The following is a 26,972-nucleotide window of genomic DNA, read 5'->3' as shown; positions in this document are numbered from 1 at the left end:
TGGAAAGCTGACTGGAAGAGGAGAATGTGGTAGGAAAAGGTATAACCACAGCCTTAAGAGGATTGTCTAGAGCAGTCAATTTAAGAACTTGGAAGGGCTTCACAGGGAGTGGACTGAGGCTGCATACACATCTAAACCAGAGACAACTTCAGAAGCATATTACCTGGGTTGAGGAGAAAAAGAACTGGACTTTTGCTCAGTGGTTCAAAGTAAATATTGCATTTGATTTAGAAATCAAGGTCCTAGAGTCTAGAGGAAACGCGGAGAGACACAGAATCCAAGGTGTCTGAAGTCCAGTGTGAAGTTTCTGCAGTCTCTGATGGTTTGGAGTGCTATGTCATCTACAGGTGCTGGTCCATTGTGTTTTATCAAGTCCAAAGTTAACGCAGTCGTGTACTAGGAGATTTTAAGGCACTTAATGCTCTGCTGACGAGATTTATGAAGATGCCGATTTTTTTTTCCAGGAGGACTTAGCACCTGCCTACGGTGGCAGAACTAGTCAAGTCAAGTCAAATTTATTTATATAGCGCTTTTTACAATGAACATTGTCTCAAAGCAACTTTACAAAATCCAGGACCAACAGACCAAAAACCCCTATTGAGCAAGCCGAGGGCGACAGTGGCAAGGAAAAACTTCCTTAAAATTACAGGAAAAAACCTTGAGTGGAACCAGACTCAGCAGGGACCCATCCTTCTTGGGTGGGACTACTGCTAAATGGTTTGCTGTCCAGCCAACTCTCTTGACCTGAACCCCATAGATAATCTCAATAGGTTGTAGATGGGTAGATGAGAAACACTCATCCCAGCAATACCGACAAGCTAAGGCCACTATCAAAGCAATCTGGGTTTCAATAACATGTTTGCAGTGCCACAAGCTGATTGGTTCCACACCACAGTGCATTGATGCAGTAATTTGTGGTGAAGTGGTAAACCAAGTATTGAGTGTATAAATGAACATACTTGTCAGACATTGGACGTTTATTATTATTATTATAAGAATTTTCCTCCCAATCTAGTCGTATCCAATTCTCCGATTGCATTATGCTTCCTCTGTACTGATGCTGATCTCCACTGCTGATTGACTGAGACTGACACACACCCCCCTCTGACGTGTGCAGTAGCCGACTGCATCTTTTCACCTGCACGAAGTTCAAATGCGGATCAGCTTTGTGTACGAAGAGCCACACCCTGATCAACACATCAACACAGCCAGCAGAAGTTGCAGTTGCACCAGTTATGAGTTCCCCATCTGGCTTCCCACACTGTATGAACAACAAGCCAGCCAGTTGTTCATGTAGCCGTCCAGCCCAGCCGGATGGCAGAGCTTAGTTTCGAACCGACGAGTTCGAAATGTCAGCTGTGGTGTGCTAGTGTGTTTTTACCTCTGCGCCACCTGAGCGGCTGATATTCAAATTTTTTTTAATGCATTTTTTAAGATGTTGTGGAAGGCCCTCTTTGTTCCAGCATGACAGTCCTTGTCCACTGCACAAGTCCAAGAAGATATTGTTTGTCAATGTCAGTTTGAGTTTAGTGTGTTTCAGTGGACTGCACAAAGCCTTGACCACAACCCTATTAAACACATTTGGGATGAATTAGAGCTACTAATATCACTTGTTATAGTTTCAGATGGTACTGGGACACTAAAGCTTCACCATTACCAATAGTAGCAGCACAGATCTTTTTCTTCTTCTTCTTTTTTGGCTGTACCGGTTATGGGTCGCCACAGCAGATCATTCCTCCCCATCTTGCCCTGTCCAGAACATCTTTCTCTGTCATCCCAACCACCTGCATGTCCACCCTCACTGCATCTGTAAACCTCCTCTATGGCCTTCCTCTCCTTCTCATGCCTGGCAGCTTCATTCTCAGCATCCTTCTCTTCATAGGACTCTCATTCCTCCTTTGTACATTGCCAAACCATCTCAATCTCTGTCTCGAAAACATCTTACCTGTACTGTCCCTCTAATAAACATGTTCTTGATCTTGTCCATCCTGTTACTCTCGAAACAGCTGAGATCTAACACACTTTATATGCACAATTAGTCAGCCCTTTTCAACCTCTTCACCCTGTCCATCAGTGAAAAGAAACCACTTTAAGACACTTATTGATAAAATATTATATTAATGATGGAACATCAGCACATCTGTAACATTAACATGATACAGTGTATCACAAAAGTGAGTACACCCCTCACATTTCTGCAAATATTTCATTATATCTTTTCATGGGACAACACTATAGACATGAAACTTGGATATAACTTAGAGTAGTCAGTGTACAACTTGTATAGCAGTGTAGATTTACTGTCTTCTGAAAATAACTCAACACACAGCCATTAATGTCTAAATGGCTGGCAACATAAGTGAGTACACCCCACAGTGAACATGTCCAAATTGTGCCCAAAGTGTCAATATTTTGTGTGACCACCATTATTATCCAGCACTGCCTTAACCCTCCTGGGCATGGAATTCACCAGAGCTGCACAGGTTGCTACTGGAATCCTCTTCGACTCCTCCATGATGACATCACGGAGCTGGTGGATGTTAGACACCTTGAACTCCTCCACCTTCCACTTGAGGATGCGCCACAGGTGCTCAATTGGGTTTAGTCCATCACCTTTACCTTCAGCTTCCTCAGCAAGGCAGTTGTCATCTTGGAGGTTGTGTTTGGGGTCGTTATCCTGTTGGAAAACTGCCATGAGGCCCAGTTTTCGAAGGGAGGGGATCATGCTCTGTTTCAGAATGTCACAGTACATGTTGGAATTCATGTTTCCCTCAATGAACTGCAGCTCCCCAGTGCCAGCAACAGTCATGCAGCCCAAGACCATGATGCTACCACCACCATGCTTGACTGTAGGCAAGATACAGTTGTCTTGGTACTTCTCACCAGGGCGCCGCCACACATGCTGGACACCATCTGAGCCAAACAAGTTTATCTTGGTCTCGTCAGACCACAGGGCATTCCAGTAATCCATGTTCTTGGACTGCTTGTTTTCAGCAAACTGTTTGCGGGCTTTCTTGTGCGTCAGCTTCCTTCTGGGATGACGACCATGCAGACCGAGTTGATGCAGTGTGCGGCGTATGGTCTGAGCACTGACAGGCTGACCTCCCACGTCTTCAACCTCTGCAGCAATGCTGGCAGCACTCATGTGTCTATTTTTTAAAGCCAACCTCTGGATATGACGCCGAACACGTGGACTCAACTTCTTTGGTCGACCCTGGCGAAGCCTGTTCCGAGTGGAACCTGTCCTGGAAAACCGCTGTATGACCTCGGCCACCATGCTGTAGCTCAGTTTCAGGGTGTTAGCAATCTTCTTATAGCCCAGGCCATCTTTGTGGAGAGCAACAATTCTATTTCTCACATCCTCAGAGAGTTCTTTGCCATGAGGTGCCATGTTGAATATCCAGTGGCCAGTATGAGAGAATTGTACCCAAAACACCAAATTTAACAGCCCTGCTCCCCATTTACACCTGGGACCTTGACACATGACACCAGGGAGGGACAACGACACATTTGGGCACAATTTGGACATGTTCACTGTGGGGTGTACTCACTTATGTTGCCAGCCATTTAGACATTAATGGCTGTGTGTTGAGTTATTTTCAGAAGACAGTAAATCTACACTGCTATACAAGTTGTACACTGACTACTCTAAGTTATATCCAAGTTTCATGTCTATAGTGTTGTCCCATGAAAAGATATAATGAAATATTTGCAGAAATGTGAGGGGTGTACTCACTTTTGTGATACACTGTATATGTTCGTGTGATTCTGCTTTGAGTGGCTTAGGTAAAGCCATTTCACTTTATTAAAATTTCTCAGATGATTATGTAATACATGCATTCATACAGAAGAATAAGACTTTGTCAGACTATTGTCAATGCCATTCAACACACTGCCTTGCCAACTCAGCTTGTTGATAGTTTAAACCTGTGTCGTGAATCAGCTTATTTAATTATTTAACAAGGACACACATGTCTGGTATAGCAAGGTAATAAAGACGGCCCACATAAATTAAATTAAATGCTCGTCCTAAGCAAATGATTGTTTTCTTATGAAAATACTCCATGCTGGAGAGCAATATACCGTCTGAGAGTTACACATTTCTCTAAGCTCAGCTCAATCCAGTCTATTTAGAAAAGTTACAAGAAGCCCTTGCTGAAAGTTTTTACAAAGCCTCACTTGAGGCTCTTCAACACAAGGTGTCAGAAAGTGTTTAGGTCTCAAAGTAAAACTTTTTTTTTTTGCTTTAATAGTAAGCAGTGTGTGTGGTGTAAATATAACAAGGCAGTTGGGTACAATATGATAATGGTCAGGACCATGGGAAGATGTTTTAATCTGGTTCAGGAGAGAGCTGAAGAGGGTGTGTTGTCAACTACATATGAATTGTGGATTACTCTAAGCAATGCAGTGTAGCCAAGGAACACCTGATTTTTAAGCTGCAGTTGTATTATATGGGCCAATGGTAATAATGTAGAATATTTAGGCTGCTCAGGTGGCGCAGTGGTAAAATACCAGAGCTGGGTTTTCGAATACATCGTATTAAAACTCAGCTCTGCCACCTAGCTGGGCTGGGCAGCTGCATGAACAACAATTGGCTGTTGTTCATAGGGTTAGGGGCAAGCCTGATCATGGGTCCTCATAACTGGTGCAATTACGACCCCTGCTGTCTGATTGCTGGCACCTGCACAGGGCTGAGGAATAATGCTGATCAGGGTGTGGCTCTCCGTGCACAGTGCTGATTGGTATATGAACTCGACTTGTGCAGGTGAAAAATGCAGTCTGTACTGAGCATGTGTCGGAGGGGCCGTGTGTCAGTTGAGAAGCGTTCTTGGTCAGCAGTGGAGGGTTGAATCAGTGGAGGATGCAATCAGGGTAATTGGACACAACTAGATTAGGGGAGAAAATTGGGGGGAAAAGTTGGAAAAATAGAAAAAAATAAATAAATAAAATTGGAATATTTAGTGCACGCCCACATAATGGACTCAAGGCCACTGCGTTCTGTAGCTTTGTTAATAAGGTTCTAAGTAGAAATGGTATATCCAATCTGTCTAGAATGTTACTGTGCTCTCTTCAAGTTTCTGGTCACCATGCAAACCTTTCTATACAACCAGCTCTCTTCTTTCAAAGACAGAGTGGCAATTTAAAGCAGCCAATCTGCTTATTGCCATTTTTGATAGTGGAATGCAACCCATGCAGACATAGGTTGAACATTTCAATCTCCCCTTAGACATTATCTAAAGGTAAGGTTTAAACTAAAGCTTAGTAAAACCAGCCCTATGTGTTGTGCCACCATGCTGCCCACAGCAAGAAAAGAGTTAAATAGCCAAAACACATAGAAAACAGTGAATTAAAGGACACAGTTGAAATAAATACTGTACTTCTGTTAATCTAACTTCATCTCTGAACTGACAGGTTTATTGGAACATTATATGCTCTGTATGATGTTCTTACACAGATTGCTTTTTAATTAATAAGCCAAATCTACTATTCAGATATGGCTTATATAGGCAGGGACAAGGCAAGTTTGTTTGTATAGCACCTTTCATACACAAGGGCAATTCAAAGTACTTTATGTAATAAGAAATAAAAGCATTAAAACATGAAATTAAATCAAAGGACATAAAAGAGTATAAAATATATAAAATTACCTAATAAAAGGCAAAGTGCATAGATAGATAACAGTAAAGTGGAATGAAAGTAATGTGTAAGCATTAGCTATTTGCATACTTTCTGCTAGCAAACCAACTTTAGCTATTAAACTGACTTACATGTTAGAAATTTTGGCTGCTGACTAAAACGCTCTTAGGTGTAACTAACCGTGCCACCGTACCCACTGCGACCCTGCCAACATAAAAAACATAGTAAAAACTATTCGTTTTTTTTTTTTTTTTAAATAGAGTTTTACTAGCATGACTGTTGTAGTGGTTACAGTATTGCCTAATCATTTAAAAAACAGTTATATAAATATATAAAAGAAAGTATTTTAAAGAAAATATAAAAGAAGAGAAAACAGATGTACATAATGAGTGAACATTATCTCTGTGTAGGTCCATCAGGGCTGTTCCTGTGTTAGGACGTGTCAATAGATGTCCCTCTCTCAATTCAGTTCAATTCAGTACAATTTAATTCAGTACAATTTAATTCAGAGCTTTATTAGCATTACTGTTGCAGTAGTTACAGTATTACATAATCATTGAAAAAACATGTTATATAAACATATAAAAGAAAGTATTTAAAAAAAATTATAACAGAAGAAAAAACAGATGTACATAACGAATGAACAATACTTCTGTGTAGGTCCATCAGGGCTGTTCCAGTGTTTGGACGTATCAGTAGGTGTCCCTCAGATTCTCTCTGTCTCAATTCAATTCAATTCAATTCAAAGAGTTTTACTGGCATGACTGTTGCAGTAGTTATAGTATTACCTAATCCGTGAAAAGACAGTTATATAAATATATAAAAGTAAGTATTTTAAAGAAAATATAAAAGAAGAGAAAACAGATGTACATAATGAGTGAACATTATCTGTGTGTAGGTCCATCAGGGCTGTTCCTGTGTTTGGACGTATCAGTAGGTGTCCCTCAGATTCCAGTTCAATTTAGTTCAATTCAATTCAGTTCAATTTAATTCAGTGCTTTATTAGCATTACTGTTGCAGTAGTTACAGTATTACCTAATCATTTAAAAGACAGTTATATAAGTATATAAAAAGTACTTTAAAGAAAATATGAAGACAAAACAGATGTACAGGTACATAACACGTGAACATTATCTCTGTGTAGATCCATCAGGGCTGTTCCTGTGTTTGGATGTATCATTAGGTGTCCCTCAGATTCTCTCTCTTTCTCAATTCAATTCAGTTCAATTTAATTCAGTACATGTCAATTAAATTCAGAGCTTTATAAGCATGACTGTTGCAGTAGTTACAGTATTGCCTAATCATTGAAAAAACAGTTATATAAGTATATAAAAAGTACTTTAAAGAAAATATAAAGAAGACAAAACAGATGTACATACAGTGTTTGGACGTATCAGTAGGTGTCCCTCAGATTCTCTCTCTCTCTCAATTCAATTCAATTCAATTCAATTTAATTAGGAGCTTTATAAGCATGACTGTTGCAGTAGTTACATTATTATCTAATCATTGAAAAGACAGTTATACAGTATACATATAAAGAAGAGAAACCATGTAACGAGTGAATATTACCTCTATGTAGGTCCATCAGTGCTGTTCCTGTGTTTGGACATCTCTCTCTCTCTCTCTCTCTCTCTCTCTCTACCCCTCCCATTAGTATCAGATCAGATCGGATTGGGCGCTCTGTGTATGCGCGTGTATGTGGGAGATTTTCACATTGTCCAACTGTGCTGCCACCAGAGCTTCACCAGCAATAACATCAACCCCGACATCCAGACCAACAGCAGCGGAGATCCAGCGGTGCCACAGCTGCTAACGCCAAGGTAAACGCCAACCTAGAACATTTCTAGCAGGCGGAATTGCGCTCACAGAAACGCGCACTTGTACCGCCGGGTTGCGTTGCGATAGAAAGCCGCCAGCTGCCGAAGCTTCGAATGAATGAATGAATGAATGAATGAATACTGAAGACGAACAAGTTCTGCAGAGCGGTCGTGTTTTAGGTGTAATTTGGTTGGCATTGCGGGCTTCCGTGTGCGGGAAACATTTATACCCAGGCTGGATTGATGGACTAAACCGGAGCGCAATGGTGTCTGTTGATATTGGAGCGGCTGCTGAGTCAGAGATGCCTCCAATAATTTATAAGCAAAGCAATACGTTGTTTAAATAGTAGCCTGTTTTGTGGGCATGTCTTACTGGAATATGGTACTGTGGTGCCATGCGGCACGATCGTTTTCTAAACCATGTGGATGCACTGATTCAGTTCAGTTGTAACAGGTAGTTCTGGAGATTAACACCCAGGCGCACTGGCGATTCATCAAAGCACCGTGTATCAGATATTGCAGCTTTCAATGTCTACAATCGATTAAAATATTACATGCTTTTCCTGCTTGGCATCATTGAACAAATCGTGAGTATTTGAATGAGCAGGATCACAATGGCATTTAGACATGGCAGGGCTATTAATGGAGAAGCGCACTATGCAGCAGTTGGCACTGTTAGCGCACTTCTGAAGCCTGTTGCTTTCACCAGGCCGCCGTCTCACTGAAACATCCATTCATTAATTTATTAAACTACAGTTGTTTATCAATATTATTGTTATTTCTGACAACTGGTGTGGTGTTTATTCATTCATTATTTGCGTCATCCTGATCCGTGTCGTGGTGGGTCTGTTGACAGCCAGAAACAATAGACTCAAAGCTGGAATGCACCCTGAACAAAGCAGTTCAGTTCACTCACATAGAGGGTCAATTTAGGAATAGCTGATGGACTAAGGTTTGTAAATCTCCAAGTGGAAAAACCACAAATAGCTGTGCCACACAATATACCACCACCTGCTTTTAGAGCAATGACATGGAAAGGTAGGAGAAATCAGTTGAAAATAGTTGCAGGGTGACATGAAAACAGCAGGAGCAACAGTAACAGCGTAACAACAAGAAATGGATTTGCAGCAATCATACACTTTTCTGACAATTATTGGGATGATTTAATTGCTAACAGGTGTAATAAATCAGTTATATACAGAAGGAAGTTATGTCCTTCAGTTTAGGGAAAACCCTTTTTCGTTCCAGCATGACCGTGCCCCTGTGCACAAAGCAATGTCTATAAATGCATGAAGAAAATCCAGTGACCTGCGTAGAGCCCCACTGAACAGCTCTGGAATGAACTGGAACATCAGTTGATGTTTTTTTGACTATCAGTGCCAAGCCATACAAATGCTCTTTTGGCCAAATGCCACAAATTCTCACAGACATATATCAAAGTTGTGTGAGAAGCTTTCTAAGAGGAAGCCTTTTGTTCTAGCTGTAAAGATCACTTTAGAGGTCACTCTATTTTAATACCATTTGTTTTTAAAATGAGATGTCAGACAAGCTTATGGTCATGTGTCCATATACTTTTGGTTATATAGTGTGTTTGTGTTTATTTTTTGAGTTCAGTGTGGGCACACAGATGTATTATTTTGCACACAGTTATTCTGACACATCAGAAGAGTTGTGGATTGGATTCCATTCCAACAGTAAAGTACGGCGGTGGGAGCATCATGACAGTGGGCTGTTTTCCTGCAAACTGTACTGAGCATAAAATGCCACCAAAGAAAACATGAATAAAGCAATGTACTGGTATATATTTGAGGACAATCATATCACCTAAAAAACTACATACAGACAAAATAAGTTTACTTTCTAAAAAAGTAAAGATGCTTCCATGTTCTTGCAAATCTTGAATTTTATTTAGAAAATAATGGAGCATTCTAAAATTGTGAGTCTACCAGGATGATATTAGTAACATTGAGAAAGAAAAGACTTCCCCTGTCCGTTTGTTTATAGAAAGTCAAACCTCAATATGTATACATTTAAAGTGGATATATGCACCAAAAGCATACTAACAAAAACAAAAGTGGTTAAATACATGTTTACAGGGGCACGGTGGCTCAGTGGGTAGCACTGTTGACTCACAGTGAGAAGGTCCTGGGTTTGATTCCCACGTGTAGCAGTCCGGGTCATTTCTGTGTGGAGTTTGCATGTTCTCCTCATGTCTGCTTGTGTTTCCTTCGGGAGTTCTGGTTTCCTCCCACAGTCTAAAGACATGCAAGTTAGGTAAATTAGAGATACAAAATTGCCTGTGGCGGTGTTTGACACTGAACTTGAGCTGATGAATCATGTGTACCCTGTAACTACCTGTCCTGTGACAGAAATCCCCTTTATTCTTTATATGTTTGGGCTGTGGGTTAGGGTGGCTAAACAGAAGCCTTTTCTTTCAAAGAAAAACATCCAAGCCCGGCTAAATTTTGCAACAATCTACATCAAGTCTGATAAATGCATGTGGAAAAATGTGTTATGTTCTGATGAGACAAAGGTTAAACTTAAGTCTGGAAAGTATGTTTGGTGCTAAACAACACTATGCATTACCAAAAGATTACCATACCCACAGTGAAGTATGGTGGTGGCAGCATTATGCTTTAGGGCTGTTTTTCTTTGGCTTTGGTCAAGGTGGAGAGATAACAATGACCAGTTCCAAATATCAGTCCATTTTTGCTGATGGGGAATTTTACCTTTTAGCACCACAACAACCCAAATCATAGCTCCACATCGACAAAAGAATGGCTTCACCTGAAGAAAATCAGAGTTTAAGAATGGCCCAACCAGAGCCCAAACGTGAATCAAATTGGGTGACTCGAAGAGGGCCGTGCACAGGAGATGCCCTCACAATCTGACAAATCTGGAGCTCTGTTGCAAGGACTCTTTTGCAAGTCAAAATGTGCCATGCTGATAAAATCCTACCCAAAAAGACTGAATGCTGTCATAAAATTGAAAGGTGTTTCAGCATAGTTTATAAGTGTGCCATATTTATGCAACCACATTTTTGCAAAGTCACATTGAAGGTTCTGAAATGATTTATCAGGTTTTTAAAACACGAAAACCCTGGCATTTTAACAGAGGTGTGTAGATGTTTTATATCCACTGTAGTCTGATAGTGTAAAGTGCTACTTTGGCAAACATAGTATGATATTATTTGTGGTTGGGCACATGGCAAAAATATTAAATATACCTGCAGTAATCTTATAGTTCGTCTGTGCAATGAGTATCATAATGTTACATAATTATGGCCTTTAGTAGATGCAGTGCAGTGGCCAGGGTTTATATATGTTTCTGACTATATTTTACGATGGGCTCCAGGTCTGCCAGGACCCTGATCAGCATAGAGGGTCATTAGACATTTACTAAAATCCGTTGAACCTATTTCCATATGTGCTACAATGTCATAAGGTTAATGAGAACTTATTTATTCATTCTTTTTTTCAATCACTTACTGCTTTTTTGTTGGAGATGCAGTGGATCCGGTTTACCCTGGATAGAGTGATAACACACTACACACACACACACACATTTGTTTACCCAATCACACCTAAGAGCAATTTAGAGCAGCCAGTTCACCTTCTGTATGGTTTTGGATGGGTTCTAGAGGCTCAAATGAGTACATAAAGAAAACCCTGGCAGATATTAAACCCAAGTTATCAGGAGCTACATTGCTCTGTGGCACCTTCACTTAAAAAGCACAATTCAGACATCATTTACAATTTATTTGTTACTGTAACTGGATTGCGACCCTTGGGTGGGTTGTGAGCCAAAAAATGTGTCAGAGAAAAATAATAATAATTAAATAAATGAATTTTAACAGGCACATAAACACAAAAATAACTTGTACACAAGTGCCCATTGTGAGGGCTTTATGTTATCTTGTAAACCACAGTGGGACCAGATTGTGAAAATTTTCATTAATTAATTACTGTATATTTTTTGTGTTTCGTTTTGATGCATTGTTTGTGTTGCCTGGGTCACGGTAAGAATCACTGACAGAATGTGGGTTGCTTGGAAAAAGTTGGAAAAACCCTGCTGTAAATAACACCGGACTTTCAAAGGTAGTGACACTTGATGACCCACAACACCTATAACTAGGGATGTAACGATACACTCTACCCACGACGCGATGCGATTCACGATACTGGGTTCACGATACGATTTTTTCTCGATTTTTTTAACAAAATGAAATTAAAGACAAATTATGACAAAGTTTCCTTTTATTATTTCTCTTAAAAAAATAAAATTAAATACTGTGCTTATCTTTTGTTTATTTAAATAATGAATGTCCTTTTATTTCTGAGGTAGGTACAAACTATGCAAAACAATGCTGCATCCTTTTTTGTGTAAAAAAACAAATGAAATTTTAAAATAAATCCCACATTAAATAAATAAATCTTCTTCTTCTTCTTCTTCCTCGGCCTTTGTCCCGTTCGGTTGCGGGGTCGGCTCTCGGCGGATCATGATCCGCATTGATTGATCGGATGCTCTTCCTGACACAACCCTCCCTATTTTATCCGGGCTTGGGACCGGCACTACAATGCACTGGTTTGTGCATCTAGCAGCTAGGTATCTATAGGACAATTCAGTGTTTCCAATTAGCCTGGTGGCATGTTTTTGGACTGTGGGAGGAAACCGGAGCACCTGGAGGAATCTCACGCAGACACGGGGAGAGCATGCAAAGAAAGGACTTGGACCGCCCCAGCTGGGGATCGAACCCAGGACTTTTTTGCTGTGAGGCGACAGTGCTACCCACTAAGCCACCGTGCCGCCCACATTTAACAAATAAATGAATAATAAAAAATAAAGAAAGTATTCTTACATGAATAAATTTGGCTGGAAAATTCCGAACCTGGAAACCCTGTAGTGACGTAAACCAGGCGAGGTGAATAGAGCCAGTGCCCTCTGCTGTTTAAAGTGAATATCGATTCATTATACATGTAAGCTTAGTAGTATGTAGGCTTAAATGCAGCCCTGGTTTGTCATTACAAAGCTGTTTCGGTTTGCAGAACAGAGGAGCAGACGGTGAAGGAGGTGCAGACTGAAAAGCCGTCCATCTTCTCCGTGTCCATGGCGGCCAAGTTGAACCCCAACACACTGTATGTGCGTGAGCCGGAGCGTGCCGATGCTGGAGATGAATCCTCCGACAGTGATGGAGAACCAGAGGAAAGCTCACACAAACTCATTCGCAAAGTGTCCACCTCGGGTCAGATGCGTGCCAAGGTAGGACTGACTTCAGAAAATTCCCAAAGTTTAATGAAATGAAAGTTTAAGAAATGTTAATGCTAATGTAAAATAAAAAAGGGAAAAACTAAGTACTTCACACAGTTTTCTGTAGGCTTGCTTAGCAGTACACATCAAATCACTGAGCCATAATTTCATCAAATGATGCTACCACATCTTGATTATTATTATTATTGTGTCATCATGTTAATTCAAACTCCTAGTGACCATATAGATAGTGTTTTTCCAGAAGCTTTTCCAGAAGTTCCCGTCATCTCTTTGGGTCTTCAGGTTTCTTAATGGCTCGCTGATAATTTCACTTATTGTATCCATTCATCTTGTTAATGGCTGTTCTCTTCCTCTTTTGCCATCAACTCTTCCACATTTTTCCACTGAAGTTTTTTTAGTTAATATATAATAGTGTGGTATACAGTGTTAGGCAAATTTTAAACACCCCTGGTCAATTTTTTTACTGAAATTAATTTTACACTTCTTCTACATTTTTCCACATTTAGGACTATCCTTAAAGAATATCTTTTTCCACAGCTCATACAAACTTAGACTGGGGCAACAGTTCACCTTTAAACATGACAATGACCCGAAGCATATACACAAAACAACTTAAATATGTCAGTTAATAAGTAGGCTGTGCCTTGTAGAGAGTAAATGAATCCACAAAACCTGGAATTTGACTAGATATGTCCAAAACCTTTGCTTCTTTTTTTTTTTGAGGGTGTAACCAGAAAGAGAATTCATGAGCTAACAGTTTGTTAGACATATAAAATATACAAGTTTAACATTTTTAGATAACAATTTGGGTCTTATTTCATTTGCATATTATTACGATTTAGGTGTCATAGTCCACGATAAAGAACGACATCACATCAATATTCACTTTAATACCAATATGCATTCTAACAAGATTGATGAATAATACATTGACAACAACTTTATGTCCAAAATCGTTGTTTTTTTTTAAGCTAAACTATAATTTATATGAATATTTAAAATGACATATCATTTTATCTTTTTTTCACACAAATTCTAATATGATATTATACAAAAAGCACAATAAATATGATCCAACTTTACCAACCCTTACAAATAATTTTACTTCTTTTACTCTCTAATATGTATAAACCGTATTTTAAAATAAAAATGTAGGCGCCCAGGTGGCGCAGCAGAAATTCAGCTAGCACACCAGCGCTGAGATTCTGAACTCCTCGGTTCAAAACTCGGCGTTGCCTCCGGTCAGCTGGGCGCCATCTAGCGGGTATAATTAACAGTGCCTGCAGGGAGGGATGGCTGGAATATGTGGGCAGGGTCTTCAAACGCTGTGTTAGGCACCTGTGCAGTGTGCATGGGTGGAAAAGGGGCTTCTGTTAAGGGATGCGCTTGGGTCGGAGGAGGCGTGAGCAGCAATATACCCACATCAACTGCAAAAAATCGGGGATCCCCAGCAGCGGAAGACAAACTGACTACACTAAATTGGGACAAATAAAACTGTACATAAACTTTGGTCCCAGACCAAGTAAAACCAGAACAGTCTTCATTGCAACTTCATAAGATTTTGAACAGTTCATATGAAAGCGTATTAAAGTTTAGAGTTGGAGTGAGTTTAATTAACTTCCCTCAAAAATCTATGAACTGAGGCAGGTGATGCATGAAAAGGATAAAAGCTTTACTTTGTATCAGAATCAGAATCAGATTTATTGGCCAAGTATGTTGATACACACAAGGAATTTGGTTCCGGCTGATCGTATCTCTCTAGTAGTAGTTGCAGACAATACACAAAAAAAATTTAACATTAAACACAAAATATACAAACTATAAGATTATATACAGGCAAATGGCAGTGTGTGGAATATTTAAAAAATAAAAAAAGTGCACTGCACGTAGGATGAGTACTACAATAGTTTACCTTCCTACTTTGGATAAGGTTCTACTGTTGCTGTGTTTTCAGGTTTGTTTTGGGGTTTGAAGATTTGCTGTTAAGTTTATGGTTTCTGCTTTGAGATGTACTGTATGATTTTTTAGAGAAACTGTCACAATCAGTTATTGTCATGATCAGTTTTGATCATAAAAAATGTTTAAATGTACCATATGAGTGTGGGTACTTTTACTCTGACAAACAATACACAGGCACTGATTCTTAAAAGCTGACATTTCTATTTTCGTGATACAAACTCAGTGTTATATTGGTGTGCTTTTAGTTCTAGTAGTTTTAGTAAGGTTAGTTTGGGCATAAAATAATCCCCTACTAGCTAATCTTTTAGTCTGCCTGTACATAACATTATGACCATCTCCTTGTTTCTACACTCACTGTCCATTTTATCAGCTCCACTTACCATATAGAAGCACTTTGTAGTTCTACAATTACTGTATGTAGTCCATCTGTTTCTCTACATACTTTTTTAGCCTGCTTTCACCCTGTTCTTCAATGGTCAGGACCCCACAGGACCACTACAGAGCAGGCCTTATTTAGGTGGTGGATCATTCTCAGCCCTGCAGTGACACTGACATGATGGTGGTGTGTTAGTGTGTGTTGTGCTGGTATGAGTGGATCAGACACAGCAGCGCTGCTGGAGTTTTTAAATACCGTGTCCACTCACTGTCCACTCTATTAGACACTCCTACCTGGTTGGTCCACCTTGTAGATGTAAAGTCAGACATATACAGTATATGTAATGTAAACAAGTGCATAGCAGTAAAGCAGTACTGGGCAATTTTATAGCTGTACTGTAGCTGTACAATATATTACAGTCATTAAAAGAAACTGTGTTGAATCATTGTAGGATTTGTAAAAAAAATATATACTTTTGATAGTAAATACATTTACATGAGACACATTCAGCAATGTAAAACAAAGTATGGGCTCAGTCAGCCAGGCGTGCAGATATACGTCCGGGTTCTTCTCTTGTGGTTTCTATTTGTTAGTTTTAACTGGGTGTGTGTGTCTTGATGTGTGATGTTTTCACAGTTTACACAGTTTTCACAGTTTGTATGATGATTGTATAATTACTAAATATAAGTATAAATTACATTAAACAAACACTGCACTGCAGTGTCACATAGCCTTTTAAATTTGCACACTTATGTAGAAATAAACAATTAATTAATTAATACATTTAATACAATTAATAAAAATTGAATACATTTGAAATACAGTGAAATCAGAAATTATTGACCTATTGTGCCAGTGATTGTGTTGTAAATTTAAAAAGAAATGACAAAGTAAATACATGCTTTATTAAAAATCAAAAAGTGTAAAAAATGTTTTATTTACAAAAGTATTTATATCTTTTGCTGTGGCCGTTGTGCCATTTAAATTGATTGGACACAGGCTTTGAGTCTTTCCAGGACCGCTGTGGCCTTAATAATCTGGAAATGGAAGATGCTTGGCAAAACCTTACAAAAAATACTTTCTTTGAGCTGGCTGTTCAGCCAGTTTGGGCATCTGGACAAGAAGTGCCTTGGTCAGGGAGGTAAGAAAGAACTTAAATTTCACTCTGACAGTTGGCAAAGTGGCCAGACGGAAACCAGTGTTGAGTGAAAGGCATATGACAACATAAAGGGAAACACTCTCTGGTGTGCTGAAATGAAAATGTAACTTTTTGTGTAGCACAATGAAAAAGAAACAGGCACCACACATCACCTGGATAATACCATTACTATAGTGAAACATGGTGGTGGCAGCTTAATGATATGGGGTGCTTTGTAGGGGCTGGTAATAATTATAGAATGGACAAATGCACCCAAATACAGAAAATCCTTAAGGAATATGTCCTCAGAGCTTATACAAACTTAGGCTGGGGCAACAGTTCACCTTTCAACATGACACTGACCCGAAGCATACACACAAAACAACACTGAAACGGCTTTTAGGGAAGTCTCTGATTTTTCTCTGATTGTCTTTGAGTGGCCCAGCCAAAGCATAGGTCTAAATTGCATTTAACATGCCTAAATATCTCAATTTCACAAAGCTTGAGAGAATTTGCCATGAAGTATGGGACAAATTGCCCCAATCAGGGTGTGCAAAACTTGTAGAGATATATCCAAATAGACTTGCAGGCTTCTGATGAGTCATCTGAGCAAATAATTCAATGAAATGGATAGGACTCAAGGAAATTCAACCCTTTGTACACAAGAATTAACATGATAACATTCACAAATACTTGCTTTTCACTCAAATCATCATTCTAGTGATATGATTTGAAATAAAAAAACATTACATTGGGTCTCAGACTGTATTCTAATTTATTCTTCTATTCATATTTGCAAGTACAATATCAAAACAAATTGTGTTTAAACTGAAGTGGATTAAATGCTTATTTATTTCCTCTGTATATGAATCTGCCTAAACCTAGAGTCACTTAATCACATTAGTAATATTTCAGGGCTCTCTCTGGGAATAAAATCATCATTTTAAAGCTTCTAGATCCTTTTTCACATCAGTTAATAATAATATTGATGCAACACAAATTTCCAGGGCCTTGTGTTGCAACATTTACTTGTGTAAGATGTTCCCTTGCAACACTGACTTTTTTTTAATAGCACATCTACTAAAAATCCTTCCCCAACATAACATGACCCAAAGCTGGATGGTCAAACACACATTCATTCCGCTAATGTAGTACGTATAGCTGTAATATAATGCCTATTGATCCCAAAGATGGCTGCTTTTCACACATCAATAGCTGGAATGGTGCTAGCAGCTCATGTTTGTGTGGCGTGCCAGGATCACTGCGGGTCATTGTTTGCTAAGCAGTCATTAGATGAGCAATTAAGCCACATGTGATATTAGATATGAAAAGGGGCTTTGCAAACTGTGTTAATTAGCTTTTTATTAATGAGGACCGTGTTTCTGCTAATAGGCAGCGTTGACACCTGAGCTGTTTTTTTAGAACGATGGTGTGTGTAATAATGAAAGTGACATGTTCTTTGCTGACAGGATGTAGGTTTAACGTTGCCTAGTGAGTCATTTCATTGTTATGGCATGCAGTTATGGGTTGGGGTCTACCACTATAAAAGTGAATACCTGTTTAACATTGTCTTATTAGGAAATTACCATATTGTGCGTACAGTAAAAAAGCTGAAGTATCAGCCACAAACAACTGTGTCTACAATACAAACTAAATAGAAAAATAACATTATTTATTTAACTTATTTATTTTTACTGTATTTAATGTGTTCTCAACACTCACAAGACACAAATGCATTAGTGCCACCCAAAAACAATGAATGCAAAGCAGGTACAAATATGCTTTTCCCAATTTGTGGGACTTCCAGTACAAAAGATGTTGTACATTTACCACCTCCTTGTTTCTACACTCACTGTCCATTATATCAGCTCCACTTACCATATAGAAGCACTTTGTAGTTCTACAATTACTGACTGTAGTCTATCTGTTTCTCTGCATGCTTTGTTACCCCACTTTTATGCTGTTCTTCAATGGTCAGGACTCTTCCAGGACCCCTACAGAGTAGGTATTATTTGGGTGGTGGATCATTCTCAGCACTGCAGTAACACTGACTTGGTGGTGCTGTGTTAGTGTGTGTTGTGCTGGTATGAGTGGATAAGACACAGCAGCGCTGATGGAGTTTTTAAACACATCACTGTCACTGCTGGACTGAGAATAGTCCACCAACTAAAAATAACCAGTCAACAGCACCCCACGGGCAGCGTCCTGTGACCACTGATGAAGGTCTAGAAGATGACCAACTCAAACAGCAGCAATAGATGAGCGATCGTCTCTGACTTTACATCTACAAGGTGGACCAACTAGGTAGGAGTGTCTAATAGAGTGGACAGTGAGTGGACACGGTATTTAAAAACACCAGCAGCGCTGCTGTATCTGATCCACTCATACCAGGACAACACACACCAACACACCACCACCATGTCAGTATCACTGCAGTGCTGAGAATGATCCACCACCTAAATAATACCTGCTCTGTGGTGGTCCTGTGGGGGTCCTGACCATTGAAGAACAGGGTGAAAGCAGGCTAAAAAGGTATGCAGAGAAACAGATGGACTACAGTCAGTAATTGTAGAACTACAAAGTGCTTCTATATGGTAAGTGGAACTGATAAAATGGACAGTGAGTGTAGAAACAAGGAGGTGGTTTTATGTTATGGCTGATTGGTGTACATGCATTCTCATTTAAAATTTAAAATTCTGAATCTGTCAAACCCAAGTACCTGATGATTCACAGTATTAATGCACAGCTAATCTCACTGTGTAAGCATACTTTGTATTAAACTGAATTGTAGAGGGTTAATTCAGATAGAATAGTGTATTTCAACATTAACTTTTCACCTCATTTGCACATACATATTTCTCAATGTGTGCTCTGGTAGTGCAGTGGTAAAGTATGCTAGCCCAGTCCTGCTGGGATCTAGGGTTTGATTCCCCAGAGCCGCTGTTGGCCGGTCGGGTTAATGCTTTGTGCCCAGTGATTTCAGGGAAGATCAGACCCACTGCAACCCTGGCAAGGATAAATGCACAAAGCATTGGTAAGAAAATGAAATGGATTGAAATGATTTCTAACTTTATGTTTAATGTTCATGTTGGACAGTGGTAGCCTATTGGCAGAGCTTTGGGCTATCGATCGGAAGATTGTCGGTTCAAATCTGGCCTACTATACAGCCACTGTTGGGCCCTTGAACAAGGCCCTTAACCCAGCCTGCAATGGCTTACCCTGCACTCTGATCCCAGCTTCCAAACAAGCTAGGGTATGTGGAAAAAATATTTCATTGTACTGTACAGGTGTATATGTATATGTGACAAATAAGGGCTATTCTTCTTCTATTATTATTGCTGTATTTTTGTGCTAGCTTAGTAAATAATCAATCAAACTGCAGATTGTCTCAGTACTATAACTGAAACATAAAGTACTGTATTTAGACACTGATCAGCTACTGTCTGTTCCATGTTCAGACTAACAAGAGGCCAGAATTTAGGTTACATACTGAACTGTCACCTTCACTGAATCAAGCATGTTTATCTTTTAGTTTTCCTTTGTTCCTCGTCTGGCATTCCTCTCCTATGTGTCAGACGACCTTTCATCTTTGACCAGCCTAAGATCCTGAGGATGTAGGGTTGTTGTGAAACTGGAACAAGGTGGTGAACTTTGACAGTTATTGAGTTTTGTAATGTGCTCTGTCTAAATGAATATGCCCAGTGTCATTAAAGTGACAGAGTAGAACACTGAGCATTAGAGACAAGGCTTAATATTTCACTGTTCACACTGATTTCTATTGGAGCATTTAGATTTGTTGGTATGTTGGTAGCCCACATAAATAATACAAACATTTGCCATATTACAAACTCCTATATTAGAGCGCTCGGGTGGCATAGCTGTAAAGTACACTAGTCTAGTTCACTACTGCTGAGATCTGAAGAGCCAGGGTATTTCGAATCTTAGAGGTGTTATCGGCCGGTCAGATGTCTACATTGATGAAAACGGTCTAGCAATTGGGAGGCGCAAAATAGGCCAGCTAGAAATAGGTTGGGCATTCAGCCTTAAATCTGTGCCAAGTCTGGTATGTGTATCAGTCCGCTGTGGCAACCACTATATACACCGATCAGGCATAACATTAAAACCACCTCCTTGTTTCTACACTCACTGTCCATTTCATCAGCTCCACTTACCATATAGGAGCACTCTGTAGTTCTACAATTATTGACTGTAGTCCATATAGTTCTCTACATACCTTTTTAGCCTGCTTTCCCCCTGTTCTTCAATGGTCAGGACCCCCACACGACCACTACAGAGTATTATTTGGGTGGTGAATCATTCTCAGCACTGCTGTGACACTGACATGGTGGTGTTGTGTTAGTGTGTGTTGTGCTGGTATGAGTGGATAAGACACCTCACTGTCACTGCTGGACTGAGAATAGTCAACCAACCAAAAATATCCAGCCAACAGCGCCCCATGGGCAGCGTCCTCTGACCACTGATGAAGGTCTATAAGATGACCAACTTAAACAGCAGCAATAGATGAGCGATCGTCTCTGACTTTACATCTACAAGGTGAACCAACTAGGTAGGAGTGTCTAATAAATAAAGTGTCACTGAAGTGCTGAGAATGATCCACCACCCAAATAAAACCTGCTCTGTGGTTGTCCTGTCCCTGTCTCCTGTGTGTAGAGAAATAGATGGACTACAGTCAGTAATTGTAGAACTACAAAGTGTTCCTATATGGTAAGAGGAGCTGATAAAATAGACAGTGTAGAAACAAGGAGGTGGTTTTAATGTTATGGCTTATCAGTGTAAATGTTTACATGTTACTCGCGTTAGCGTTGTACCGTCTCATGTTGTATATACAGGGGTTGGACAATGAAACTGAAACACCTGTCATTTTAGTGGGGGAGGTTTCATGGCTAAATTGGACCAGTCTGGTGGCCAATCTTCATTAATTGCACATTGCACCAGTAAGAGCAGAGTGTGAAGGTTCAATTAGCAGGGTAAGAGCACAGTTTTGCTCAAAATATTGCAATGCACACAACATTATGGGTGACATACCAGAGTTCAAAAGAGGACAAATTGTTGGTGCACGTCTTGCTGGCGCATCTGTGACCAAGACAGCAAGTCTTTGTGATGTATCAAGAGCCACGGTATCCAGGGTAATGTCAGCATACCACCAAGAAGGACAAACCACATCCAACAGGATTAACTGTGGACGCAAGAGGAAGCTGTCTGAAAGGGATGTTCGGGTGCTAACCCGGATTGTATCCAAAAAACATAAAACCACGGCTGCCCAAATCACGGCAGAATTAAATGTGCACCTCAACTCTCCTGTTTCCACCAGAACTGTCCGTCGGGAGCTCCACAGGGTCGATATACACGGCCGGGCTGCTATAGCCAAACCTTTGGTCACTCGTGCCGATGCCAAACGTCGGTTTCAATGGTGCAAGGAGCGCAAATCTTGGGCTGTGGACAATGTGAAACATGTATTGTTCTCTGATGAGTCCACCTTTACTGTTTTCCCCACATCCGGGAGAGTTACGGTGTGGAGAAGCCCCAAAGAAGCGTACCACCCAGACTGTTGCATGCCCAGAGTGAAGCATGGGGGTGGATCAGTGATGGTTTGGGCTGCCATATCATGGCATTCCCTTGGCCCAATACTTGTGCTAGATGGACGCGTCACTGCCAAGGACTACCGAACCATTCTGGAGGACCATGTGCATCCAATGGTTCAAACATTGTATCCTGAAGGCGGTGCCGTGTATCAGGATGACAATGCACCAATACACACAGCAAGACTGGTGAAAGATTGGTTTGATGAACATGAAAGTGAAGTTGAACATCTCCCATGGCCTGCACAGTCACCAGATCTAAATATTATTGAGCCACTTTGGGGTGTTTTGGAGAAGCGAGTCAGGAAACGTTTTCCTCCACCAGCATCACGTAGTGACCTGGCCACTATCCTGCAAGAAGAATGGCTTAAAATCCCTCTGACCACTGCGCAGGACTTGTATATGTCATTTCCAAGACGAATTGACGCTGTATTGGCCGCAAAAGGAGGCCCTACACCATACTAATAAATTATTGTGGTCTAAAACCAGGTGTTTCAGTTTCATTGTCCAACCCTGTATCTCTAGATTGATTGACAGGTCTAGAATGAACAGAAACAGCAGAATGTTATTTATTATGGTACAAAGGTTCATAGCCATGTCGTTATCTGCAAAACGTTTGCAAAATTGCTGAAATGCCACAAATCGGATCAACCACAGTTCGGCTGATTTTAATCTGACATCCAGTGTGTACTGACTCTGATTAGAGCAGTAGTGGAGGAACACTGACCTGGACCAGTGTCACACTAGTTTCACTTTATGTCGGGGCCTACATTAACCATGGGACATTAGCTTTGTGTAGCCTACATGATTTATGATTATTACAATTTATTATAATGATAATATATTGAGGCGATTCTGATGTGTAATGATTGTAGTGTGTGAGTGTATTTCTGATGTGTAATGATTGTAGTGTGTGAGTGTATATAGTAGTGTTTTTTTCTGATGTGTAATGCCTGTAGTAATAGTGTTTTAGGATTCTGTATCTGAGTTAGTGTGTGCTTGTGAGTGTGTGTAAATAGATAGATGTGTGAAGGAAACACATTTCCACCTCCAGCTCATTAGTGAATTTCTGCTCATTTGCATCCTTATTAAGGCTGTGCTAAACGATAGTAAGCATGACATGTTACTGGAGTGAGATTTAATTATTTAATTTATTATTTTAGTAATTTAATTGCACAGTGTAGTCATATTTCTGTTTTGCGCGCGCACACACACACACACACACACACACACACACACACACACACACTAAAGAAATACTTTAGCATTTATAACATACTGTTAAAGCCAACAAAGAAATTAGAACACATACCTGTTCATGCAAAAGAAAACCTTCGATTACATACATACTTCAACTTAATAACTTCATTCAAGTGTGTGGCGTCATCATTCCTGTTAAAACTAAAAGGATCCACTGTCTGACAGTAGTGCATATAAATAGAAGCTTTTGGTTACATTTTGACATAAAGCAGGCGCACTGCTTAACATCTAATGTAAAATTATAGTTCTGAGGTGTCTGTAATAAGTAATTGTTTTCATGTCATTGTAATTCTCCTTTTTGTATCAGTGCTGGGGGAAGTAGTGAAACCAAACACACAAACTACATAAGAAAAGTAATGATTAAGTTAAAACTGCTGCAGTATTTAATATAATAATTTATTTAATATATAATTTTGTTCCTGACAGCAAATGTACATGACTGGTTGGTGTCAGAGATGTTCACAAGTCACAAAATACAAGTCACAAGTCTTTAGGCTAGAGTCCGAGTCAAGTCACAAGCAGGGCCGGCGCTAGGGGGGGGCTGAGGGGGGCATTGCCCCCCCAAATTGTGTCTTTGCCCCCCCAAGCAAAGCAGTCCAGAACCGGGGCTAGGGGGGGCTGAGGGGGGCATTGCCCCCCCAAATTGTGTCTTTGCCCCTCCAAGCAAAGCAGTCCAGAACCGGGGCTGGTCACAAGTCTTTAGGCTAGAGTCCTAGTCAAGTCACAAGTCTTTAGGCTAGAGTTATTTTGTAAATTAAAAACCTCCAAACTTTTCCCGGTTGTGAAGTAAAACACGAGCTCATTAGAAAGCCAATCAAGCGTTTCATTGACAATCATCTGTATGATGCTGCAAACTGAATACATGCAAATAACAGCATTTCTTACTAAACATTAAAATCAGAAGGTCTGATTGGCTCAGAAAGCGGTTCTTACAATCATTAGCGGTTCTTAGGTTCTTACAATCATTAATAAATGACACAATCAAAATGATGTCGGATTATATATATATATATATATACAGTATATACAGTATATATATATATATATATATATATATGTATATATATATATATATATATATATGTATATATATATATATATATATATATATATATATATATATATATATGTATATATATATGTATATATATATATATACAGTGTATCACGAAAGTGAGTACACCCCTCACATTTCTGCAAATATTTCATTATATCTTTTCATGGGACAACACTATAGACATGAAACTTGGATATAACTTAGAGTAGTCAGTGTACAGCTTGTATAGCAGTGTAGATTTACTGTCTTCTAAAAATAACTCAACACACAGCCATTAATGTCTAAATAGCTGGCAACATAAGTGAGTACACCCCACAGTGAACATGTCCAAATTGTGCCCAAATGTGTCGTTGTCCCTCCCTGGTGTCATGTGTCAAGGTCCCAGGTGTAAATGGGGAGCAGGGCTGTTAAATTTGGTGTTTTGGGTACAATTCTCTCATACTGGCCCACTGGATATTCAACATGGCACCTCATGGCAAAGAACTCTCTGAGGATGTGAGAAATAGAATTGTTGCTCTCCACAAAGATGGCCTGGGCTATAAGAAGATTGCTAACACCCTGAAACTGAGCTACAGCACGGTGGCCAAGGTCATACAGTGGTTTTCCAGGACAGGTTCCACTCGGAACAGGCTTTGCCAGGGTCGACCAAAGAAGTTGAGTCCACGTGTTCGGCGTCATATCCAGAGGTTGGCTTTAAAAAATAGACACATGAGTGCTGCCAGCATTGCTGCAGAGGTTGAAGACGTGGGAGGTCAGCCTGTCAGTGCTCAGACCATACGCCGCACACTGCATCAACTCGGTCTGCATGGTCGTCATCCCAGAAGGAAGCTGACGCACAAGAAAGCCCGCAAACAGTTTGCTGAAGACAAGCAGTCCAAGAACATGGATTACTGGAATGCCCTGTGGTCTGACGAGACCAAGATAAACTTGTTTGGCTCAGATGGTGTCCAGCATGTGTGGCGGCGCCCTGGTGAGAAGTACCAAGACAACTGTATCTTGCCTACAGTCAAGCATGGTGGTGGTAGCATCATGGTCTTGGGCTGCATGAGTGTTGCCGGCACTGGGGAGCTGCAGTTCATTGAGGGAAACATGAATTCCAACATGTACTGTGACATTCTGAAGCAGAGCATGATCCCCTCCCTTCGAAAACTGGGCCTCATGGCAGTTTTCCAACAGGATAACGACCCCAAACACAACCTCCAAGATGACAACTGCCTTGCTGAGGAAGCTGAAGGTAAAGGTGATGGACTAAACCCAATTGAGCACCTGTGGCGCATCCTCAAGTGGAAGGTGGAGGAGTTCAAGGTGTCTAACATCCACCAGCTCCGTGATGTCATCATGGAGGAGTGGAAGAGGATTCCAGTAGCAACCTGTGCAGCTCTGGTGAATTCCATGCCCAGGAGGGTTAAGGCAGTGCTGGATAATAATGGTGGTCACACAAAATATTGACACTTTGGGCACAATTTGGACATGTTCACTGTGGGGTGTACTGACTTATGTTGCCAGCTATTTAGATATTAATGGCTGTGTGTTGAGTTATTTTCAGAAGACAGTAAATCTACACTGCTATACAAGCTGTACACTGACTACTCTAAGTTATATCCAAGTTTTATTTCTATAGTGTTGTCCCATGAAAAGATATAATGAAATATTTGCAGAAATGTGAGGGGTGTACTCACTTTTGTGATACACTGTATATATATATATATATATTAGGGCTGTCAAACGATTAAAATTTTTAATCGTGATTAATCTCAGAATTTCATATAGTTAATCGCGATTAATCGCATTTTTTTAAAAAAAAAGAAGAAAACAAGGATTTTTAAGTGAAATTTTACAGTTAAAATGGTGAACACATTTTATGCTAAATGTACTGATGTTAAAAACTGCTGGGACAAGAGAAAACTGTAATTCACTCACATACTAGGCAGAAATACTATCCAGCAGAGACCCCTGACTTGGTATATATGTCAGATTGTAGGTTAGAATTTCTCCAAATATTGTAGATCAGCGGTGCTTTAGGTGGGATAAGGCGTAGTTATTGTAACAGACTTTTCTGTGCTTGTATCGTGACATTTGATGGATGTTTCTACACGAAGTGAGTGTGTTTTGACCCCTTGGGGCTTCCATAGTTCATGGACTAGCATGCTTGGCTAACGCGATGACTCCAGCTGTCCGGTACCGTAACAGAAAAAGTAATAAAAGTTTTCTGCTCCCGACAACTTGTGAATATACCGTGTATTTATTTCTTTATTAAGCAAGTGCATCACTACACGCTTGGTTACATTATGATAACAAACCGCAAATGAAAAACGCTGGTAAGTCTCAACATGAACTACGGATGACTAGCAGGCCAAATAGAATTTGCGTTAACGGCACTATTTTTTTAAATCGCGTTAAATTGAGATTGCGTTAATGCGTTATTATCGCGTTAACTTCGACAGCCCTAATATATATATATATATATATATATATATATATATATATATATATATATATATATATAAAATTGTCACATGTTACTAAGTCACTGCTGACTTTTACTGTCCACAAGTCATTTTTTGCGAGTCAGGAGTTGAGTCTGAGTCATTTGAAAGGAGTCCTAGTCGAGTCTGAAGTCACTGTGTGTGCATCTTACGTGCAACTCGGACTCGAGTCCCCATCTCTGGTTGGTGTAATCCTTGGTTCCCTCTGTGTGTACAATAACAAGATTTTTCTTAGGGCTATATTCATTATGATGCTGCTATTGTTCCATTTTCCATTGTTTGTGTCATCCATTTATTAATGCTGGTAAAGGTATAAGATCTGGTGTTCTTGTCTTTCTGCCTTTTTTGTAGTTCATCCATTCATGCTGCAGGAG

General features: G+C 39.9%; 1 protein-coding gene across 1 annotated transcript in view; it reads left to right on the top strand.

Annotated features, from left to right (window-relative positions):
- Positions 1–7,379: 7,379 nt before the first annotated feature.
- The window catches only part of si:dkey-172j4.3 (diacylglycerol kinase delta), a 122,493-nt gene continuing 102,900 nt past the window's right edge, over positions 7,380–26,972 (top strand). The window contains exons 1-2 of the mRNA XM_062993338.1: positions 7,380–7,457; positions 12,500–12,713. Of these exons, the coding sequence (XP_062849408.1) occupies positions 12,561–12,713 (153 nt within the window). The 5' untranslated portion in view covers positions 7,380–7,457; positions 12,500–12,560. The remainder of the gene's footprint in view (positions 7,458–12,499; positions 12,714–26,972) is intronic.

Source organism: Trichomycterus rosablanca, chromosome 4, assembly GCF_030014385.1.
Source record: "Trichomycterus rosablanca isolate fTriRos1 chromosome 4, fTriRos1.hap1, whole genome shotgun sequence".
Taxonomy (NCBI): domain Eukaryota; kingdom Metazoa; phylum Chordata; class Actinopteri; order Siluriformes; family Trichomycteridae; genus Trichomycterus; species Trichomycterus rosablanca.
Note: the sequence above shows the minus strand (reverse complement) of the source record. Positions and strands in the feature narration are given on the sequence as shown.